Consider the following 20,235-nt stretch of genomic DNA (forward strand, 5'->3'; position numbering starts at 1 on the left):
ATCTTAGCTTTCCACAAGGGCAATATCATTTGGACTTTGATCACTGGTAGCTCTTAGTGCTGCTGAGTTGGGCCAGAGAACAAGATTAAAAATTATTTGTGATTTTTCCTTCTTAACAGGGAGACAGAAAGATATTTGTATCCCTGAAGTGGGTTCCCCTCTTTTGTTTTTATGTCAGTTCTTGCTTTTATGTTATTTATCACAGCATTGCTAGTAAGTGTGGGCCAAACAGTGGTTTAGAATCTCGCAGAGGGGGAAATCCTGCCTCGTGCTCTAACTGGAGGATTTTATCAATGGAGAAAAGGCAATGCGGGAGAGGAAGGGAATTAGTTAATGAAATTCTAACAGGCTGTGGCTATTTTTCTTGATTTCTATTTTTTCCTTCTTTCAATGTTGTTGCTTCACTGTTTGGCCATAATGTTTTGTCTGTGTGTGTGTATGTAATAATAAAAATGTATTAATGTCTCACTTAAATTTTTCTCTTTATCCTTTTGGTGTTTGTAGCAATAATAACAATAACAACAACAACAAGTCTTTTTATCCATCACCTTAGCTCAAAAATTGCATTTATTCCACACAAGAAATATTTATGCTAAGGAGCCAAACTAACAATTTAAAATCAGCACATGTTCCTTCCAGAACAGACAACACAAAAACAACTAATTTCTATACTTTTTATTTATTTTTCTACACTCCGTTTCTATCATGTATTCTGTAATCCTAACATGAACCATTTATGAGTCTTCCACAGTAAGTCACAATTCCCAAATGTATAGATTATCTTTGTTGGTTATATTTCAGTTTGGATGGTTCTAGATTATCTAAAATAAGCATGGCAAATAGGTGTGCAGTCTCCTTCCAACCCTGACTGATTGGTAGTGACCACTTGAAACAGTGGTTCTCAGCCCTGGCCACGTATTAAAATTGTCTAGGGAGCTCTTTTAATAATTGATGGCAGCTCCCATCCAAGATCAATGTCAGAATCTCTAGGGGCTGGTCCTAGGCATGTTTAAAATCTTCCTGGGTGTTTCTAATGTACAGCCAGGAGTAAGACTCACTGATCTGGAAGTAGTGTCTCTCAAAATTTAACATGGATCAAGGTCACCTGGAGAGCTTGATAAAAACACAGATTGCCAGACTCTACCTGTAGAGTCTCTGATTCACAAAGTCTGAAGTTGGACCCAAGAACGTTCATTTCTTTTTTTTTTTTTTGAGATGGAGTCTTGCTCTGTTGCCCTGGCTGGAGTGCAGTGGCCGGATCTCAGCTCACTGCCAGCTCCGCCTCCCGGGTTTACGCCATTCTCCTGCCTCAGCCTCCTGAGTAGCTGGGACTACAGGCGCCCGCCACCTCGCCCAGCTAGTTTTTTGTATTTTTAGTAGAGACGGGGTTTCACCATGTTAGCCAGGATGGTCTCGATCTCCTGACCTCGTGATCCGCCCATCTCGGCCTCCCAAAGTGCTGGGATTACAGGCTTGAGCCACCGCGCCCAGCGAACGTTCATTTCTAATAAGTTTCCAGGTGATGTTGATGCTACTTGTTGGGGGTCCACACTTTGACAACCACTGATGCGAAGTGTTAAGAAGGAACTTGAGGTTGAATTAAAGTTCAATACAAAAGAAGGCCATGATTGATTAGCCACGGTCACTGGAAGAAAGAATTATATTTGTTACCCTCATTCTTGAGAAACTCATCAATAAACTGTCCTCAATCAAAATGTTGAAATAGGTTACTCCTGGGATGATTCTCTGTTTACAGTTAATCCTAGCCACATCATCACATTTTGTTCCTTGACCTGTCCACATCCGCAGGCAGCCTAGCCAGCCTAGAAGCTGATCTGCTGACTTTAGCACAGTGTTGTTCCAGCTATTGCATACTGCTTCTACTGGGACCCAAATCACTTGGGACTTCTAATCTGTTTACTCTTTATGTCTATTGCCAAAGAGAGGTAGCTTGTTTTCCTTTAAGCATGAAAACAGTTTGCTGACTGGGACCAAGCATGGAACAAGACCTGGAATGGAGAAGAGCTCAATTTTAATGACATATCCTAGAAAAAAGCTATAGAAAGTCAGGGAGTGGGATGAGGGCAGGGAGAGAAGGGTGGTGGAGAGTGTAGATGGGCACCAAAACCTAACCCTACCTACTTCTGAACATATTCTTAGCCCTCCTTTCTTTTCTCTCAGTTTTCAGGGGCTCTGTAGATCATAGAAGCCATTCACAAGCAGAATCCAACAATGGTCACGCACAGACTTCAAGCAACTCTTGTGCTGTCACAGAGAAAAATGGGTGAGTGTAAGAGTTCCCTGTTGTAAACTCAGGTGCTCCATTCTAATGGATAATGAAATGGTAATGGATAATGAAACAGAAGTATTTCTACCACTATGGTATTTTGGTGAACTGGAGAGAGTGGAACCAAAAAGTGTTTCCAGGGCTGGGCGTGGTGGCTCATGCCTGTAATCCCAGCACTTTGGGGGGCTGAGGTGGGTGGATCACCTGAGATCAGGAGTTTGAGACTAGCCTGGCCCACATGGCGAAACCCCATCTCTACTAAAAATACAAAAATTAGCCAGCCATGGTGGCATGCATCTGTAATCCCAGCTATTCAGGAGGCTGAGGCAGGAGAATCGCTTGAACCAGAGAGGCGGAGGTTACAGTGAGCCAAGATTGTGCCACTGCACTTCAGCCTGGGTGACAGAGCAAGACTCCGTCTCAAAAAAAAAAAAAGTGTTTCCATCAGATTCTCCCATGTCGTGGGCAAAGTCTTTATTCTACAGAGCAACCTGAACACAACCCTACTTTTTGAGTTCTCTTCATAGTTAAATCTATACTTAGCCTCATTAGGTTAAACATCCTCCCCCTGGATATTTAGCAATGTCTGGAGACATTCTTGGTTGTCACAACTGTGGAGGGAAGGGTTGTGCAGCTGGCATCTAATGGGCAGAAGCCCGTGACGCTGCTAAACCTCCTACAATGTACGACAAACCCTCCCCGCAGCAAAGAATTGTCCAGCCTCAAATGTCAGTAGTCCCACAGCTGAGAAACCTACAGCCAGGCATGGTGGTATGTGCCTGTAGACCCAGGTAATTGGGAGGCTGAGGTGGGAGTATCACTTCAGCCCAGGAATTTGAGTCCAGCCTAGGAAATATAGTTAGACCCTGTCTCTATATTTAAAAAAAAAAAAAGGTAGAGAAACCCTAGATTTAAGCTAAAGCAAAAAGGGAGTATCATTTCCTGTTCAGCCACAGGTTTGAGTTAAAGATAATTCAAAAGGAGTGTAGCAGAGCTTGCCTTTCAGTGACCTCTGAGCTGCTCAAGCTGCAGGGCCCGATACACTGGCTAAATGTAGGCTCAACACACTTTAAGTCCAGCCAGGCCAGACATGACACCAAGAGCTAGAGACACAAACAACTCCTAGGCCTGTTCTTCAGGGAAGCCTTTATAATCTGCCTTCTCTCAGATAAGGTTTCCAGAACCCATCACATATGTCACCAGGAGGAGGACACAGCTACAGGAAGGAGTGGACCATGGCAAAGGGAAGGCCTAAATAGAATGAAACTCGCCTTTCTTATTTTCTTCCACATTGATTATGGGGAACTTCCTTAAAAGTTTTAGTCAAAGATTTGAAGAAAGAAGCAGGTCATTAGAAAGTTCTTTGCATCTTTTCACCTGGAAAAGAGAAAGTCTTAATTTAAAATTTTAAACATAATTCTTTTTTTAAATTTTTTTAAACAGAATTCTTAAATTATTTTTTATTTCATTTTTTGAGATGTCTTAGGATTTTTGAGACTTGATAAATTAAATTCTTAATACTCCTCCAGTGGTCTCAAATTGTCATTGGGCTGCCTTTAAAGTAAAGTACTTTAGGCTACTTGCCTAAAAAGTCAGAATAGCTCATTTAAGGGCACTTTAGGAAAAGACCTAATATCTCATATTAGAATTACAAAGTTTACAATTTCTAATGTGGTAGAAAGATCACTGAGCTTGGGTGGAAGACTTAGTTTCTGATCCTAGCTAACATTTTCCAACTGTTTGACCTTGGGCAAGTCAGTGAACCAGTTTGGAAAATGACTTTAAGCCCAGTGTGACTTCCTCAACCTCAGCTGATGTCTGACTTTACTGAGAATATCAGGACAGTGCTCAGAGCTCTTCTACTGCCCTTCTCTTCACCTTAGAATCTCTCCTTATCTTCAGCTGTCCTTCCTTCCTTTGCTCCCATCTCACAGACCCCAGATCCTCTTCCTTGTGCTGTGTTCCTGCCATCCAGGCCCTACTACTATCAGTTAGCACCTCTCCTGCTTTCCCATCTTTTACACTCTGCTATCACTTTCCATTTTGCTTATTCCTCCCCCCATCCTAACAGGCCCTTGGCCTGTCCTTCCCTCTTTTTACTTTTACCACCAGACTTCCTCCAACTGCTATCCAGGTTCACTGCCTCATTTCTTCACTAAATCAACCCCTTTCTCCTTAGTCCTGAAATCTGATTTGTGTCCCTACAATGTCCTTAAAACTATCCTTGGGAAGCACAGCTCCCAGTTGCTAGAGCTTTATGTTCATCAGACTCTTTGCAGCATTTAGTTCCATGGGCCATGTGTGCTTTCCTTGAAGAGCCCTCTTCCAAGGGTATCTGTAGTATTGCCTTCTTCAGGTGCCTTCCTCAGAGATATTCTCAGTCTTTGTTTTCTCTGGCTCCGTCCTTCTTCTCTTCCACTCACCATTAAAATAAAGGCAATTCTCCAAGTCTTAGATTACCTCCTTTCTCTCCTTCTCCCCTGGATGATACCATCTCTCACCAGTGTGTTCTGGTATCAAGTCTCAGCTATGTGAGCACGAGTTCCAAGTCTCTGTTCTGAGCTCCACACTTCTATGCCCAACTCACAGTGGACATATATTCCTGATTCACACACCAAGACTTCAACAGGAAAGCCCCTCCTAAAGCACCTCTTCCACCTGCCCTTCCCACTTCTATGATTGACATAAACACTGTCTTGTGACCTGGCCTTCAAACTTGGCACAGTCGCCCTTGACCCCTACCTCTCACTTAACCTCACTTCCAGTCATTTTCCAAGTACCCTTTCCTGGTCCAGGACTGCCATTATCTCTTTTCGTTTCTCCTTCTGTCTTTAGAGACCCGCTTTCATTTCTCACACCTGATCAATTGTCTTACAACATATTCTGACTTGTTCAAAGAACTTTAATGGCTTCCTATTTTAGACCAAAAGAGGTTCCGACTTCTCAGACCGCTGTTCCATGCCTCTCTCTAGCTCGTTTCAGTTTGTCCTCCAGGCTCACCTCCACTTTGTCCCTAATACACCTCATGGCTAACCAGAATCAGACTTCTTATTGTTCTACCAGCGCACCTACCTCTCTTCTCTCTGTCCATTCCTTTCTGTTCAGCTCTTACTTTTGGTCAAAACACATTGTCATATCAGCTATGTGAGCACAAGTCCCAAGTCTCTGTTTTGAGCTCCATACTCCTACACCCAATTCACAGTGGACATATATTGAAGTTGCTAGAGCTTTATGTTCATCAGACGTAATGAACCTAATTCTTTTTAGGTTCCCTAAAAAGTTGCTTCCCTCTTCCTTTCTTCTTTGCCTAATCTCTCAACCTCCTTTGCAGCTCTCCTGCAGAACCACCATTGCAAATTCTGGCCAATCATATGCAAGAGAAGTCTCCTGGGTGACTTCATGAAGACCTAATTCTTTTTAATGCTCCTTGAGCTGTAGCTCTTTTGTAACAGTACTACTCAAAGTGCTGTTTCACAACAGGTTAATGAATTTGTGCCCAAATGTAAATCAACTCACTACTTTCTTCATTAAGAAAGTCTTGTTACTAAAAAATATCAGCTGAACTAAACACTGTTCTTGGTGATGAATTGATTTACATTCTGGTACTAACTCCTTATGTCATTGTGAGTAGTAACAGTTCACAGACTGGGTCCTCACACTACACTTTGGTGTATCAGTCTCTCTGGTGCTCTTTATATTTTGCCTGGTGTTATGGTTGACCATGTGCTAGCAAGTTAGCTTCTCAACAGTGAGGACTGAGTCTTACTCTTTCTTGTATCCAGCATACACAATAGCTACTCAATAAGTTTACAGAGCTAACTTTCAAAGCCACTTCTCAGCACTCAGATTTTTATGAGGGAAGTGTTTTTCCTGTGAGTCTTTGGGTAGTGGCAACAATAAGAGGATCCCGAATAACTTACCAAACAGTGGGCCAGGGTATCCCTGATACAGGGGCTGGGATTCTGTTTTCCCCCTTATGTTTGTCATCTCAGTGTTCTGTGAATCAACAAGGGCTGATAGGAAGGAATTCTTGGGCAGAGGGTGGGGTGGGAGTAGGGAAGGGTTTGGGGTGGGCAGAGTAAGAAGAGAGCTGGATTGTGTCACTTGTGATGTTCTCGGTGGGAGTAACAGACCTTCAACCCATGGATTCAAGGATCCCTCGAGACAAAACATCCAAAGACAGAAGTTCCAGGGCTGACTCAGCCATTCAGGAATGTCAAGACACAGGCCCCTTGCATCTCTTTTCTTTGCTGTTCTCGGCATGTCAGTAATGCCCCCACTTATGGCCACGAGGTGGCCGGAGCAACACTAAGCATCACTTCCTCACATGGCAGTGTCTGGAGCAGGAAGAAAGAAGCAGATGGAAAGGGGATTCTTCTCAGGAGTCTCTCTCCATTTGCTAGGAGGGAAATCTTTCCCAGAAGTCACCCAGGAGACTTCTCTTGCATATGATTGGCCAGAATTTGCAGTGGTGGTTCTGCAGGAAAGCTGCAAAGGAGGTTGAGAGATTAGGCAAAGAAAAAAGGAAGAGGGAAGCAACCAGCAAAGTCTGCCTCAAGAGTCCTGGAGAAACAGTGATGGGAGCAGACAGGTACCAGGAAAAGATGAAGGGAAGGCAAAATCAGAGGGAAGAGTTCATAAGGGAGATCCATACATGTCAAGAAATATTGCTGCAGATAAGAACTGCAGGGAAGTGTTGAGATGATTCAGATTTATTGTTAACATTTATTGCTATGCCAGTTTTTTTTTCTCCACATGTTACCTCATGTAATTCTCACACCGGCCTTCTGGGTTGGTGTTTCTCACTCTATATTACAGATGAACCTGGGGAAAGCTAAGGCAAATAGCTCATAAGCATTATCTCAGAGACCAGTGCTGGACTGGTTTCAGGTCTACCTGCACCTGTCCCCCATCAGCTAGTCGGGGAATCACAGGGTTATGCAGGGTCACACAGAGAATAAATGGTGGGTCTGGGTTTTGAATTCAGATCTTCTATCTCCAACAGTAATAAACGCTAACATTTGGTATTCATGAGCAACTTCCTGGGCACTGTGTGAAGTGGTTTTGTTTTTGTTTTTTGAGATGGAGTTTCACTTTGTTGCCCAGGCTGGAGTGAAATAGCAGGATCTCAGCTTATTGCAATCTCCACCCTCTGGGTTCAAGTGATTCTCCTGCCTCAGCCTCCCTAGTAGCTGGAATTACAGGTGTGTGCCACAACACCTGGCTAATTTTTGTGTTTTTAGTAGAGATGGGGTTTCACGATGTTGGCTAGGCTGATCTCGAACTCCTGGCATCTAGGGATCCATCCCCCTCAGCCTCCCAAAGTGCTGGGATTATAGGCGTGAGCCACTGTGCCTGGCCTGTGCTAAGTGTTTTACACGCAGTATCCTATTCAACCTTATGGGAAAGGTACAGATTTTATAATCTCTGACATTGAGAGATTACAAGTAATTTGCCAATGTTACTTAATCAGTAAAGTGACAGAATCGGGATTTGAACATGGGCCTTCTGACCAGAGCACTCATTTTTTAACTGGTACATTCTACTGCTTCTCATGGCTCCAGGCTCCAAATAATTAGTCCAGGACTTTTTCTCTCTACCCACATTGTCTCTATACCTGTCATTGTCTAAATCTGAAATCACCACCCACTGAGAAATACATCCTGATTGTTTTAACTGTCACCCTGTGATTGATGAAGAAAATTCCAGCACCCAGTTCTTGGGAGAAAGCCTCATGGGAAAGGTGCTCCCATCTGTGCATGATGGGACAGGGTTAACTTGGCTGGAGAGAAGGAAATCTCAGGTTGAAAGTAGAAGTGAGTGGTTGGGGTGATGCTTCTCTGCTTCACTTCCTATGTGAGCCTGTAACTATGTACAGTGAGTGACAGAATGGAAATAGTCTTTTATGTTGTGGGGCTTTGTTCCCATGATGGTAATCTCCCATTTTAATGCTGATAAATACAATGGTGAGGATTATGCCCCTTAATTTAATTTGGTCTGCATATGGCAAAGCTCTCACAAGGCTTTTATGTGACATTCTTTAGCACAGCTAGCCTGTTGTTGTGTAAAAGGAACCCATATGAAGGAGGCAGGAGATTGATAATGCTGGTGCAAGTGTTTTCACAAGATGGCTTGAACACACCCCCCAGTGAAGCTGCTTCGTTGTGGGCCCTTCAATGAGGATTCAGACTCAGAGGGATGGGAACCTCCGTGACTCAGGCAGCTCGAGGAGAACGGGCAGCTCACAAGGGGAAAACGAGTGCATATTTCTCCCTTGTGTCATCCTTGTGGCTCTGGGGCTTGGAGCCAATTGGGCTGATCTCAGAATCGATGAGCCAGAGAAACAGCCTCCCAGTCAGCAGGGCCGACTGTGGGCCAGATTTTCATGTGGGCTGTGAAGTAGAGATTGCCACTTATCTTGACGAACATTGTGTGTGAGGGGTCATTGCGGAAATACATGGCAGTTCTAAGACTGTTGAACAGAACAAATCCTCCAGCAAATTTGCTACCACTGTGGTCAAGTTAGTGCACTAACACGCTGGAGGACCCCATATGAAACCAGAGGGAAAATGGCAGCATGATGTAGGAGTGGTGGTAGGAATAGTAGCCTTCTTTGATCAAGTGCTTAAGATGTGGTAGATACTGTATGTATTATCTCATTTGAGTAGAAAAATGATGAGCTTTGGTGACAGACCTGGGTTTGAATCCTAGTTCAACTACTTACAAGCTATGAGACATTGGACAAGTTCCTTCCTGTCTCTGATCCTAGACTGCAAAAAGGGAATAATTGGGAGGACTGGAGATCATCAAAGCAAAGGAACTAGCACAGTTCTAGACATGTAATGAATACTCAATAAGGGATCATGGCAAGCTGTTGTTGGTCGTGGTGATAGAAGTAGTAGCAATAATAGTAGTAATATTAGTATGGATAGAAGTAGTAGTAATATTAGTATGAAAAAGTTTTCTATAAAGTTAAACTCATATGAAGGGTCAAGACTTTGACTTAGCTCTAGAATCATAGACTAAAATAAGCATTGAGGTTTCCATCACCTTAGAAACTGAACAATGTTCACTCTCTGCTTTAACTTTAGAAACAAATTTTGTTTTCTTGTATTCCTGGCTCTTATCTCAGGTGTGAAACTGAGGTTGACTTTGGGTTCAGAAGTCACCCTTACCAACATTGCCAGCATGGCATTATCATATCCTCGAATAATAACTTTCAGAGCTTAGTTGATGCTAGGGCTTTCTTAGACTTTCTAGATTTTTAAAATATTAATTGGTCACATGTATTTTCAAAACCTTTTTGAAGGCAGAAACCTTATAACCAGCTGAAAAAAGCTTCAAGGAAAAATCTGTTTTGAGTTATATTTTTCCTTGGGGACTTGCTTATGGCCATATATAAATATTTATCTGAACTATTTCAACAAACCCTAAATCATCAGTGATCCTTATGCAAAGAATCCTTTTAGAAGATTTCTGTATGTCAAGAATGCCAGCAGTCTCTTTCTAAGAACAGATTCCAAGGACCGGGGGCCTCTTTTAAAATAGTTGGAACTGTTTGGTGGTTTTCAACATGTCCTGTTTTCATATTCTGTATATCTGTTCATGCTATTCCATCTGAATAGAATTCTCTTGCCAGTCCTGTCTTTACCTGTTGATGTTTTACTCATCCTTCAAGGTCTCATTCATGTGGCAAGCAGACAAGGGCAAGAGAAGAGCATCCCAGGCAGGAGAAACAGAGTGGTCCATAGCCAGAGGCAGGATATGCAGGAGCCACTCTTGGGAAAGTGAAAGGTCCAGTGAGAAGAAGGCAAAGGGTGGGATGGGGGTGGTATGAGGCAGGAAGAACTATTACAGGGAATAAGGCACCAAGATATGGGAGGTCTTCAAAAGTACACAAAATGTTTTGTTGTTCTATAGGTTGAAAGATGTAAACCCATAGTGTTTGGGGAGAATATAGTCTACAGACATGTTTTGTTTGGCCTGAGTGTTTTTGAATTTTTAAAATTAGATTCTAACACACAAAAATAGATTTCATGTAATTTGAACTTCTGATAGCTCTTGAAAAACCTGAGTATCTGGCAGCAATCTGCTGGAAGTGAGCAGGAGCTGTCTTTTACAGATCCCTACTCACCTGCCTGCGTAATTCATGGCTTCGCCTGCCAGCATCTGAGTTTGATTCCTGCCCGCTGTGTGCAGGGCACCATCTAGGTAGAGGAAACAATTCAGCTACAGACCCTGGAGCCGAACTGCCTCTGTTCTGGCCCAGGTTTGTGTCCAACAACCTCAATGACCTTGGGCAAGTGTGTTTCTAATAAAGGTACTTACTTCATGTGGCCATTGTGAGAATAAACCATAGAAAACGTTTAGATGACTACCTAGTATGTAGTTAAGTGGACAAAAATGTTAGCTCTTATTACTGTATCCCACATGAGATAATAAACTTTAGGGCTGAACCTGTTGCTCATTTCTGTAGCACTCACAGAATCTAGAATTTTGAATCTTTGGCCATAACTGGCATAAGATGAAATAATTGATGAATGGATAAATGAATATGTGCTCCTTGAGTTTTTATTTCTGTGAGGTCCAAAGCTAAATTTAATTACTTTGTTCTCTAGAAATGCTTCCTATTTACCTTGAGTTTGATTGGAGCATCCTAGTTAGTTGTTGATAAAGGAGCTAGCTTTCTCAAAAAGTCAAAAATGCTAATTAAACTAGTGAAGGGAGATTCCATTAACACCGTGTCATTTTTCTGTGATGCATCTACCTTCCTAACTCAAAAATAAACTCCAAGTTTGGGAAGATGTTTATGTGTTCTCTTTGGGAAGCTCACTTATTGGCTGGTAGCTGTCTGTGGTTAATATCTCAAATTGAAGGTCAGTTGCTAGGAACTAGGACATGGTGAACTTCAGATATGATGTTAGAATGCATGTTTGACCTGGGGTTTCTTATATCCCATGATCCACACTTCAAGGCAATTTTCTTTTTTTTGAGACAGAGTCTCACTTTGTCGCCAGACTGGAGTGCAGTGGCGCGATCTCAGCTCACTGAGCTCACTGCAACCTCTGCCTCCCAGGTTCAACCAATTCTCCTGCCTCAGCCTCCTGAGTAGCTGGGACTATAGCTGTGCACCATCATGGTCAGCTAATTTTTGTATTTTTAGTAGAGACGGAGTTTCACCATGTTGGCCAGGATAGTCTCAATCTCTTGACCTCAAGTGATCCACCCGCCTCAGCCTCTCAAAGTGCTGGGATTGTGTGCACGAGCCACTGTGCCCTGCCTCAAGGCAAATATTTTCACGCCCAATGCATCAGACGACGATGGACAGTTTGGCATAGGAACCAATTTTCAGTTTTTTAACATTTCTTCTATATAGCTGAAGTCACATTATCATCTCCATCAAGGCCTTCAACGTGATCGCCTGTGAACACGAACTTTTATGTTTTCATTAACCTATCCCTAAACATACTTGCTGTCAACAGTGTTGCTCTACAAAGTTGACTAGCAAGGTTGGGTTCACTTGCTCTCTGGAAAACTTGAACATTTTCAAACCCATTTTAATTTACTTTGAATAAACTTCATCTAAAACTGAATCATATATTCAAGATTCCAAAAAATTGCTGTTTAAGTTCTCCTAATAGCTCTCTTCTTTCTAATAAAAAGTCAAATTTTTAGTATGATATTTTTAGTACGATAATACCTCTACTTTTTCTAAAGAAATCTCAGTCTCTCACACATGGACACAAAGAGGGGAGCAACAGACACTGGAACCTACTTGAGGGTGGAGGTCGGGAGGAGGGGGAGGAGCAGAGAAAATGATTATTGGGTATTAAGCTTAGTACCTGGGTGATAGAATAATCTGTACAACAAACCCCCGTGACACAAGTTTATCTATATAACAAACTGGAGCGTGTACTCCTGGCCCTAAAATAAAAGTTAAAAAAAAGAAGAAATTTCGATCTCCCTTAGATCTCTCCTTTCCTTCCTTCCCTTCTGTCCTTCTTCTCTCCCTCCCTCCCTTCCTTCTTCCTTTTCTTTCTTTCTTCTTTGTCTCTCTCCTTATACTACTTATATCTACATCTCTGAAGTTCTGGTTTCTAATCCAAAAGACAATTTCAAATAATGAGAAAATCTGATAAGATCCCTAACCATTTTTCCATCCCTCATCCCCTTCCTGTATTACCCATAGAAATTCAGCACATTGCTGCTACCTACATTGTATCCTCATCAAGACCTTTATTATATTTAGGCTCAGAATGAGTTTCTGCCCAAAAGACCTTTATGTATTAGGCCTATTTTGAAAAGTTTGAGAAAAGAAAATGGACTCAAGTGGAACATGTTATAGGAAACAAAATGTTGTAAAAATGAAATTTATATAAGAGTGCTTCATTATCAACACATAGAGAAACCTAGATTATAATCCTGCAGGTTGAAAGAAGAGTAACTTTTTACATTTTCACAATTTTATTAACTTCACTTTCTTCACTGGATTACGAGGAAAACATAGTAGTGTTTCAGTTCCAAGTATATTTTGTGAATTAAATAGCAGCTTGTTCCTCACTATAAAACACAAATATGCCAATATATTTTCCACTAGCATTGCCCTGGTCACCTTAAATTAAGAAGAAACGAGTAAGTATTTGCCATTAAAAGCTGTTAACAGTAGTAATGCCACAACATCTCTGTGTGCATCTTAGTAACTTCTCAGACTTATCTCCTTAATGAGTAGACAAAATAGGAGGAGGGTTGAATTTGTTCTTTTTATCTGAATGGCGTAGGTGGGGAAGACAGAGAGCAATAGAGAGCTCTTGTGAAACAGAGCTCTAGCAACTGCTGTGCTTGGGAAATTAGATAATAAACAGTCCTGATACCAAAATTCTAATGGCCTAAGATCAACACAGCCTGGAGACGCAGGTGGGAGTGGCCTTCCTCGCTCTGATCCAGACCCTCCCGGGAGAGCTCTTTGTGTCAACAAGAACAGCCAGCGCTCCTGGCCAGCTCCCAGGACTCAGAGTGGGGCTATCATTTTTGTTTGCTTTGCAAATATCTTAATGGGAAGTGGTTCAACACCACCTATGGGTTAATCTGAGGGGTTCTGCTTGGCAGCTGTTAGCTCTGAGAACCACATGGCCGCTCTCGGGTGCAGGGAGTCAGGCTAGCTGTTAACTACCCAGCGCCAGGTTGAGGCATCGTCTTTGCTTATTGGATTTACTGACTGGCAGGAAGCACCTTGTTGACTTTTATTTTTAGTTTGTTCCTCCTGGGAGAGCAAGGATGTTATTCTCAGATCCAACTGTGCTTTTCTCTCCAAGGGAGGGCAGTTGTTTAAATTATTTTACTAGCATGAAGCATCCTTTCACCTAAGCTCATTTTCAGAATCTGAAACTTCATTTTAAAAGTAGTGGTGTGGTGAAGGTGGAAGGGGCATTATTGCCAGAAGAAAGATTTAGTGTATTAGCCTGAAGGGAGGGCAAACAGTGGAAGCTACAGCCTTGTCTTCACCTGGGTTCTAAAGAATTGGATAAATAGTGAATTTCTCTGCTCTAGTGTTCCCTTAGTCCTCTCCCCCTCCCTCTCCTCCACTCCAACATGGCTTTCATTGTCTTCTCTTGACCCACAGGAATGTTTCCCCGGGAGTCACAACCAAGTCATGCCTTTCTGGATCTGTGTCTGCTGACATTGACCCAGATGATCTCTTTCTTTATGCTTTCCTCACTGGATTGCAGGCAGAGTAGGAGGTTTCCACAAAGCAGGTGAGGGAAGTACCTGAAGTGATGACAGACATGTAGACAGTTTCCAAATGCCCCATTTGTAAAAATGCAAAAAGTTCAGATTTCTCTGTAGGTCCTGGAACAAGTGTGTAGCTACCCTCAGGAATAGTGTAACCCTGCTTTTAAAGTCTTATTCTTTCCTGGGGGTTTCCCACACCTACTTGTAGGATTGTCTTGTGGTTGACAACAAGGGCCCTAGAGTCCACTAGACCTGCTACTACAGGGTTAGAACTTTATAAACCCACTTATTTTCTCAAGGCTTCAGTTTCCTCATCTTTAAATGGGAGATCAAATAGCATAGTATCTACCTCACCAAGCCATGAAAGTTAAATGAGGTAGCATATACAAAGTATGTAGTATCTCATCTGATGTATAAAAAACACTCCCAAATCGTTGTGATTAAAGGAGTTGTTGTTATCTCTGAGGCATCCACTTTAAGTCATCCTTAGTATTACGCATTTTTTTCTAAAGTGCTCATTTTGAAGTCTGTTACTCCCAGCCCTTTAAAATCATCCAGTGCCAAACTATATGACTATATGAGTATCAAAGTAAATGATGACTAAAGAGTATAATCCATTGAATAAAATAAGGTATCATGAGTCCACATGGATAGATGGATGGATAAATGGATGGAGGGAAGGAAGGAAGGAAGGGAAGAGGCTGAGCTCTTCCTTACAATAAAATATGAAATAATAAAGGTAGATGAAATTAAGAAAACAGAAAATCATCATTTGGCAACTACAAAAATAATAATTGTTTCAGGCAATAATTACGAATGGATGCCAACACTACTATGTGAAAGTTTGAGGAGTAATAAGCTATTTGCATAGTCTCAGAGTAAATCCCCATAAGAAACTTATTAATTACAAAAGGACAGTGAAGAAATCTGACAGAAACCACCTTAACCAAGTGATGAAAGTTAGCATCACCAGTAACTGAACAAACTGACAGCATGTGCTTCCTGATATGATGCATTGAGAAGAAGACAACATAACTTTTGTGAATTTCATGCCAAATGTGCATAACCTGAATTTAATCATGAGGAAACAGCAGACAAGTCCAAACAAAGGGAGCCTTTACAAAATGACCGGCCTACCAGCCTGTAGGTTCCAAAATGAAACATGACAGAAGACTAAGAAACTATTCCAGATGAAAGGGAACTAAAAGAACATTACCTCTGAATGCAACAGATGATCTAGGAATTTCTTTTGCTATAGAAGTCACCACTGAAACATTTGGAAAACTGAATACAATCTGTAGATTGGAAAATAGTGTCATATTAATATTAAATTCCTGATTTTGATCATTGTATTCTGATCATATAAGAAAATGCCCTTCCTTTTAAAAACACACACACTGAATTATTTAGGGATAAAAGAGTATCAGGTAGGCTAAGCACAGTGGCTCATGCCTGTAATCCCAGCACTTTGGGAGGCCAAAGTGGGCGGATCACCTGGGGTCGGGAGTTCGAGACCAGCCTGACCAACATGGTGAAACCCCATCTCTACTAAAACTACAAAAAAATTAGTTGGGCATCGTGGCGGGTGCCTGTAATCCCAGCTACTCGGGAGGCTGAGGCAGGAGAATCGCTTGAACCTGGGAGGTGGACGTTGTGGTAAGCCAAGATTGCGCCATTGCACTCCAGCATGGGCAACAAGAGTGAAACTCTGTTTCAAAAAAAAAAAAAAAAAGTATCAGGTTTGCAACTGACTCTCAAATGGTTCAGAAAAAAATTATACATGTTTGTGTGTGTATGTATCAGTACAGAGAGAGAGAGAGGACAAAGCAAATATGTAAGTCTGTTGAGGAATATGTAGGATTCCTTATACTATTCTTGCATCTTTTGTATTAATATGATTAAATCAGAATAAAAAGTTGCAATAAAAAAACAAGTCAATGCCACTTCTTGCGCTTTAGACAGGGCAGTTCATCAGCCACTTTTTCTTTAGACTCCTGATCCCTCTCCATTCACACCTGAAAGTCTATTCCACTCACCATTGCCCTGCTTAGTGATGGTCCTCAAGCTTCTCTGCGGTGACATTGTTGACTAGTCACCACCTACTGCACACAATCTTGTTTAGGCTTTTCGTTTGTAAAAGTTTCTGAAAATGTCCTTCCCTTCTCTCACGCCCCCTCCCTCACCTGTCCTTGGGCCCCATCATTTAGTGTCATGTGCGTCATGCATTTCATTTCAGCACTTGCTTACTACTCCTTCCCTGAACTAAGTACTGCTTTCAGAATTAACAGAGGAAAACTGGGTTAAATATTATCTTTCGTGGGGGTTGGCGGGGGTAGTGCAGTGGTGAAAAGAACATCCCCCAGTTACAGCATGAAAAAGGGTGTAATAAATGGTCTCTGAAGTTTCCTTTTTCTCCACAAGTCTATGCCTTGGCCTAATTCAATCTTAAAGTGCTAGAACTGTAACTCAAAAGTAGCTTAACCCACAAGTTACCTTAAGACTCCACTCAAAGGAAAAGCACAGATTCTAGAAAGGCAGCCACACAGATACCTCATCATTATTATTCTCCCTTGAAGTTTCCATGTTTACGGATTTGTCTTTCAGATGTGCAAAATCATAAACAATAAGTAGCCACATTATTAAGTATGTGTTTTATTTCTAACTTCTGACTATATATGCATCTCTAATTATTTTAAAATCTTGTCTTGTGTTTTTATTTTGTTCTGCCCAGGAGAACAAATGTAATCATTTTTTCCTTAGCTCAGGCAAGAGTTTTTATTTATATTTTGCTGATGAAGAAGTGCAGAGGTGATTTGCCTAAGTTAGAGTTGCCATATTTGGCAAATAAAAATGCAAGATACCCACTTAGATTTGAATTTTCTATAAACAACAAATGATCTTTTTTGTATAAGTATGTCCCAATAAGTATTTGAAAATACTTACACTAAATCATTACAAACATACCTTGTTTTATTCCCTTTTGCTTCGTTACACTTCACAGATACTGTGTTTTTTATGAACTGAAGGTTTGTCCCATGCTGTGTTAAGCAAGTCTATTTGTGCCATTTTTCCACCAGCATGTGCTTACTTCATGTCTCTGCGTCAGAATTTTTTAGTCATATTTTGAAATTAAGGTATGTACATCTTTTAGACATAAGGCTATTGCATGCTTAATAGATAATAGTGTAAAAATAACTTCATATGCACTGGGAAACCAAAAAATGTGTGTGACTCACTTTATTGCGATATTTGCTTTATTGAAGAAGTCTAGAACAAAACCCACAGTATCTCTGAGATATGTTTGTTGTTAGTCTGGAGTTCAAATTCAACTGGGTGTCCTGTTTTTTGTTTGTTTGTTTGTTTGTTTGAGACAGGGCCTCACTCTGTCACCCAGACTGGAGTGCAATGGCATGATCTTGGCTTACTGTAACCTCAACCTTCTGGGCTTAAGTGATCCTGCCATTTCAGCCACCTAAGTAGCTGGGACTACGGATGTGCGCCAACATGCCTGAATAAATTTTTTTGTAGAAACAAGGTCTCACTATGTTGCCCAGGCTGGCCTTAAACTTTTGAGCGTAAGCAGTCCTCTCATCGTGGCCTCCTAAAGTGCTAGGAGTACAGGCATGAGCCACCACACCCAGCTAGGTGTCCTGTATTTTATCTGGCAACTCCAGTTCAAGTGTTTTAGAACTAATGTATCATGAATATGTATACATATAGCCTGACTGTATATCATGAAATATATTGCTAAATCTACTAAATGTTTCTAGCATTCCTCTGACCTCTACATGCCATAACATAGTGTTTTTTGCCCTTTAAGGACTTTTGAAACCATATTCAGGGATATCAGTTCCTACTTATTTATTAAGGTCTTTATTCAAATGTCACTTTCTGTAGCCATTCAATATAAAATTGCAGACCCTGCCTCCAGTACTTTCTATCCCCCTTCCCTGCTTTAATTTTCCTCTTTGGCACTTACTTGTATTTAATATGCTACATAGTTACTTTTGTGTTTCAGTTTGTGTCTGCCACTTGAATGTAGGTTCATGAGCAGAGGACTGTTGGATCTCCCCTGCTGTATCCCCAATACTTAAACAATAGTAGGAGACAAATTTAAAGGTGCTCAATAAAGACTTGGGAGCTGAATGACTGATGTCTGGGAGCCTGTAGAAGACCTTATATTGCACATGTCATACACATTGTTCTTATATAAAATCTCAAGGAGACTTGCCACCAGATTAGAGCCTTCAGTGTGGTAAGATGTGTATAATCTTAGTAATAGTCCATAGATGCAAGATAAATAGAAGATCAGGCCAGGGGGTTATAACTCCAGATATCATTGGGCTTCATTTAATCTGCCTCCTAGCAAATTGTCTAGAACTGAATGTTAGTAGCCCCAGGTATCATTCATTAAGATCCTTACTAGAATTGTGTGACTATCTGGAAGAGTCCAGTAACAAAATGCTGCTGAGGCTGAGAGGATGGGCTCCAGTTCAGCCAGATCAGGATTTGCATCTGGTTATGACCTAGGTTACTCAAATAGCCCAAGCGTGGGTTTCCTGGTCTGCAAATTGGGAACACTGGGGGACTTATGCTGCTAGTACTGGCATGGGTTGAAATGGATAGTCCAGCCAAGTCCTCAGCACAGTGCCTGACAGAAAAGAAGCTGCTTCCATCACCATCACCCAGGCCGCACCACAAATTCCACCTGAGCCCACATAAAGCTCAGCTGTTCTTTTTTTTTTTTTTTTTTTTTGAGACAGAGTCTCGCTCTGTCGCCCAGGCTGGAGTGCAGTGGCACGATCTCAGCTCACTGCAAGCTCCGCCTCCCGGGTTCCCGCCATTCTCCTGCCTCAGCCTCCCAAGTAGCCGGGACTACAGGCGCCCGCCACCTCGCCCGGCTAGTTTTTTTGTATTTTTTTTTTTTAGGAGAGACGGGGTTTCACTGTGTTAGCCAGGATGGTCTCGATCTCCTGACCTCGCGATCCGCCCGTCTCGGCCTCCCAAAGTGCTGGGATTACAGGCTTGAGCCACCGCGCCCAGCAGCTCAGCTGTTGTAGCCATGCTGTGGCCCTCCGCCCATGGCTCTGCATCCCTTCAGATCACAGTGCCCCTCTCCACTACTGCATCTTTTGTTTTATCCCTGAACTTCCTCTCAGCTCCCTTGGTTGCTGACAAAGAACTGAAATAAGCTTTATGGGCAGCTGTCAGTTGAGTGTTCTTTTTTCCAATAAAGCAAGCATTCTCAGCAGAAGGAAGAAAAGCCTTCTGCTCCTACCTTAGACTTTTACACAGTGACAGCTGCCTGCAGTAAAGTAGTGAAGGAGGGAAAAGAAAATAAATGAGAATGCAAGGACTGGCAAATTAAGACTGTATGGGCTCACGGTTGGGGAAAAGCAATGAGGCAAACAAATATGATCACATTTAAAGGGCTCAGTGGGATTTGAGAAATTAGCATCAGTGCATAAATCTAACTACTGCTAACTTAGAGCAATGACATTATGAGACAGTCATCAGCCTTTTTGAGCCCTTCTGATGAATTTGTCCTTGAGTCATGTTCTAAAACTTAAAATAATTGTGTGTTTTAGAGGAAACAAATATCCATATATTTAGATGTAACTTGCATATTCAACTCATTCAGTAACGATTGGGGTGGGATGCAGTGCATGCATTCAGAATTGTTCTAACAGTTACTGGGCCTCCAAACCTAATGAGAAAAAAGTAATACAAAAGCTGTGAAGCTTATTCCTTCTTGTTTCCCTTATTTTCCTGCAATAATGGTGATCTTATTTTGTACTGTTACTGTTTCTGCTTTCCTATGCTCTTTGTATTTCCTTCATACCACACATTAAAGCCCAGGAATAATGTTTTTCCTCTTTAGAAATCAAGAAATACCAATTAAAATAATAATGAGGCATACTTTGCAGAGATAAGCAAAGATTTAAGAGACAGATTATTCCCAGCGCTGGCAATGTGACAGGAAATGGGCCCTTTCATACTTTTTGTGGATATGAGTGTTAATTTTTGTTGCTTTTTAGAGAACTTGATGACATAATTTCAAAACTTTAAAATAGAAAAAAAGTTTCTCACCCTTCGACCTGACAGCTTTATATATAAGATTTATCCTGGCCGGGCGCGGTGGCTCAAGCCTGTAATCCCAGCACTTTGGGAGGCCGAGACGGGCGGATCACGAGGTCAGGAGATCGAGACCATCCTGG

General features: G+C 41.7%; 1 protein-coding gene across 5 annotated transcripts in view; it reads left to right on the plus strand.

Moving 5' to 3' along the window:
* The window catches only part of MYO3B (myosin IIIB), a 501,265-nt gene that overhangs the window by 353,032 nt on the left and 127,998 nt on the right, over positions 1 to 20,235 (plus strand). For 4 of the 5 annotated variants that reach the window (XR_001002189.1, XR_001002190.1, XM_011945915.1 and 1 more), the window contains one exon: positions 2,182 to 2,284. Coding sequence is in view for 2 of the 5 variants with exons in the window: in XM_011945915.1 (XP_011801305.1) it covers positions 2,182 to 2,284 (103 nt within the window). In the remaining 3 variants the exon portion in view is untranslated. Of the gene's footprint in view, positions 1 to 2,181; positions 2,285 to 7,369; positions 7,492 to 20,235 lie in introns of all 5 variants that reach the window. The other variant, XR_001002191.1, reaches the window with a different exon arrangement.

The sequence above is a fragment of the Colobus angolensis genome, unplaced genomic scaffold, assembly GCF_000951035.1.
Source record: "Colobus angolensis palliatus isolate OR3802 unplaced genomic scaffold, Cang.pa_1.0 Scaffold247, whole genome shotgun sequence".
Classification (NCBI taxonomy): Eukaryota; Metazoa; Chordata; class Mammalia; order Primates; family Cercopithecidae; genus Colobus; species Colobus angolensis.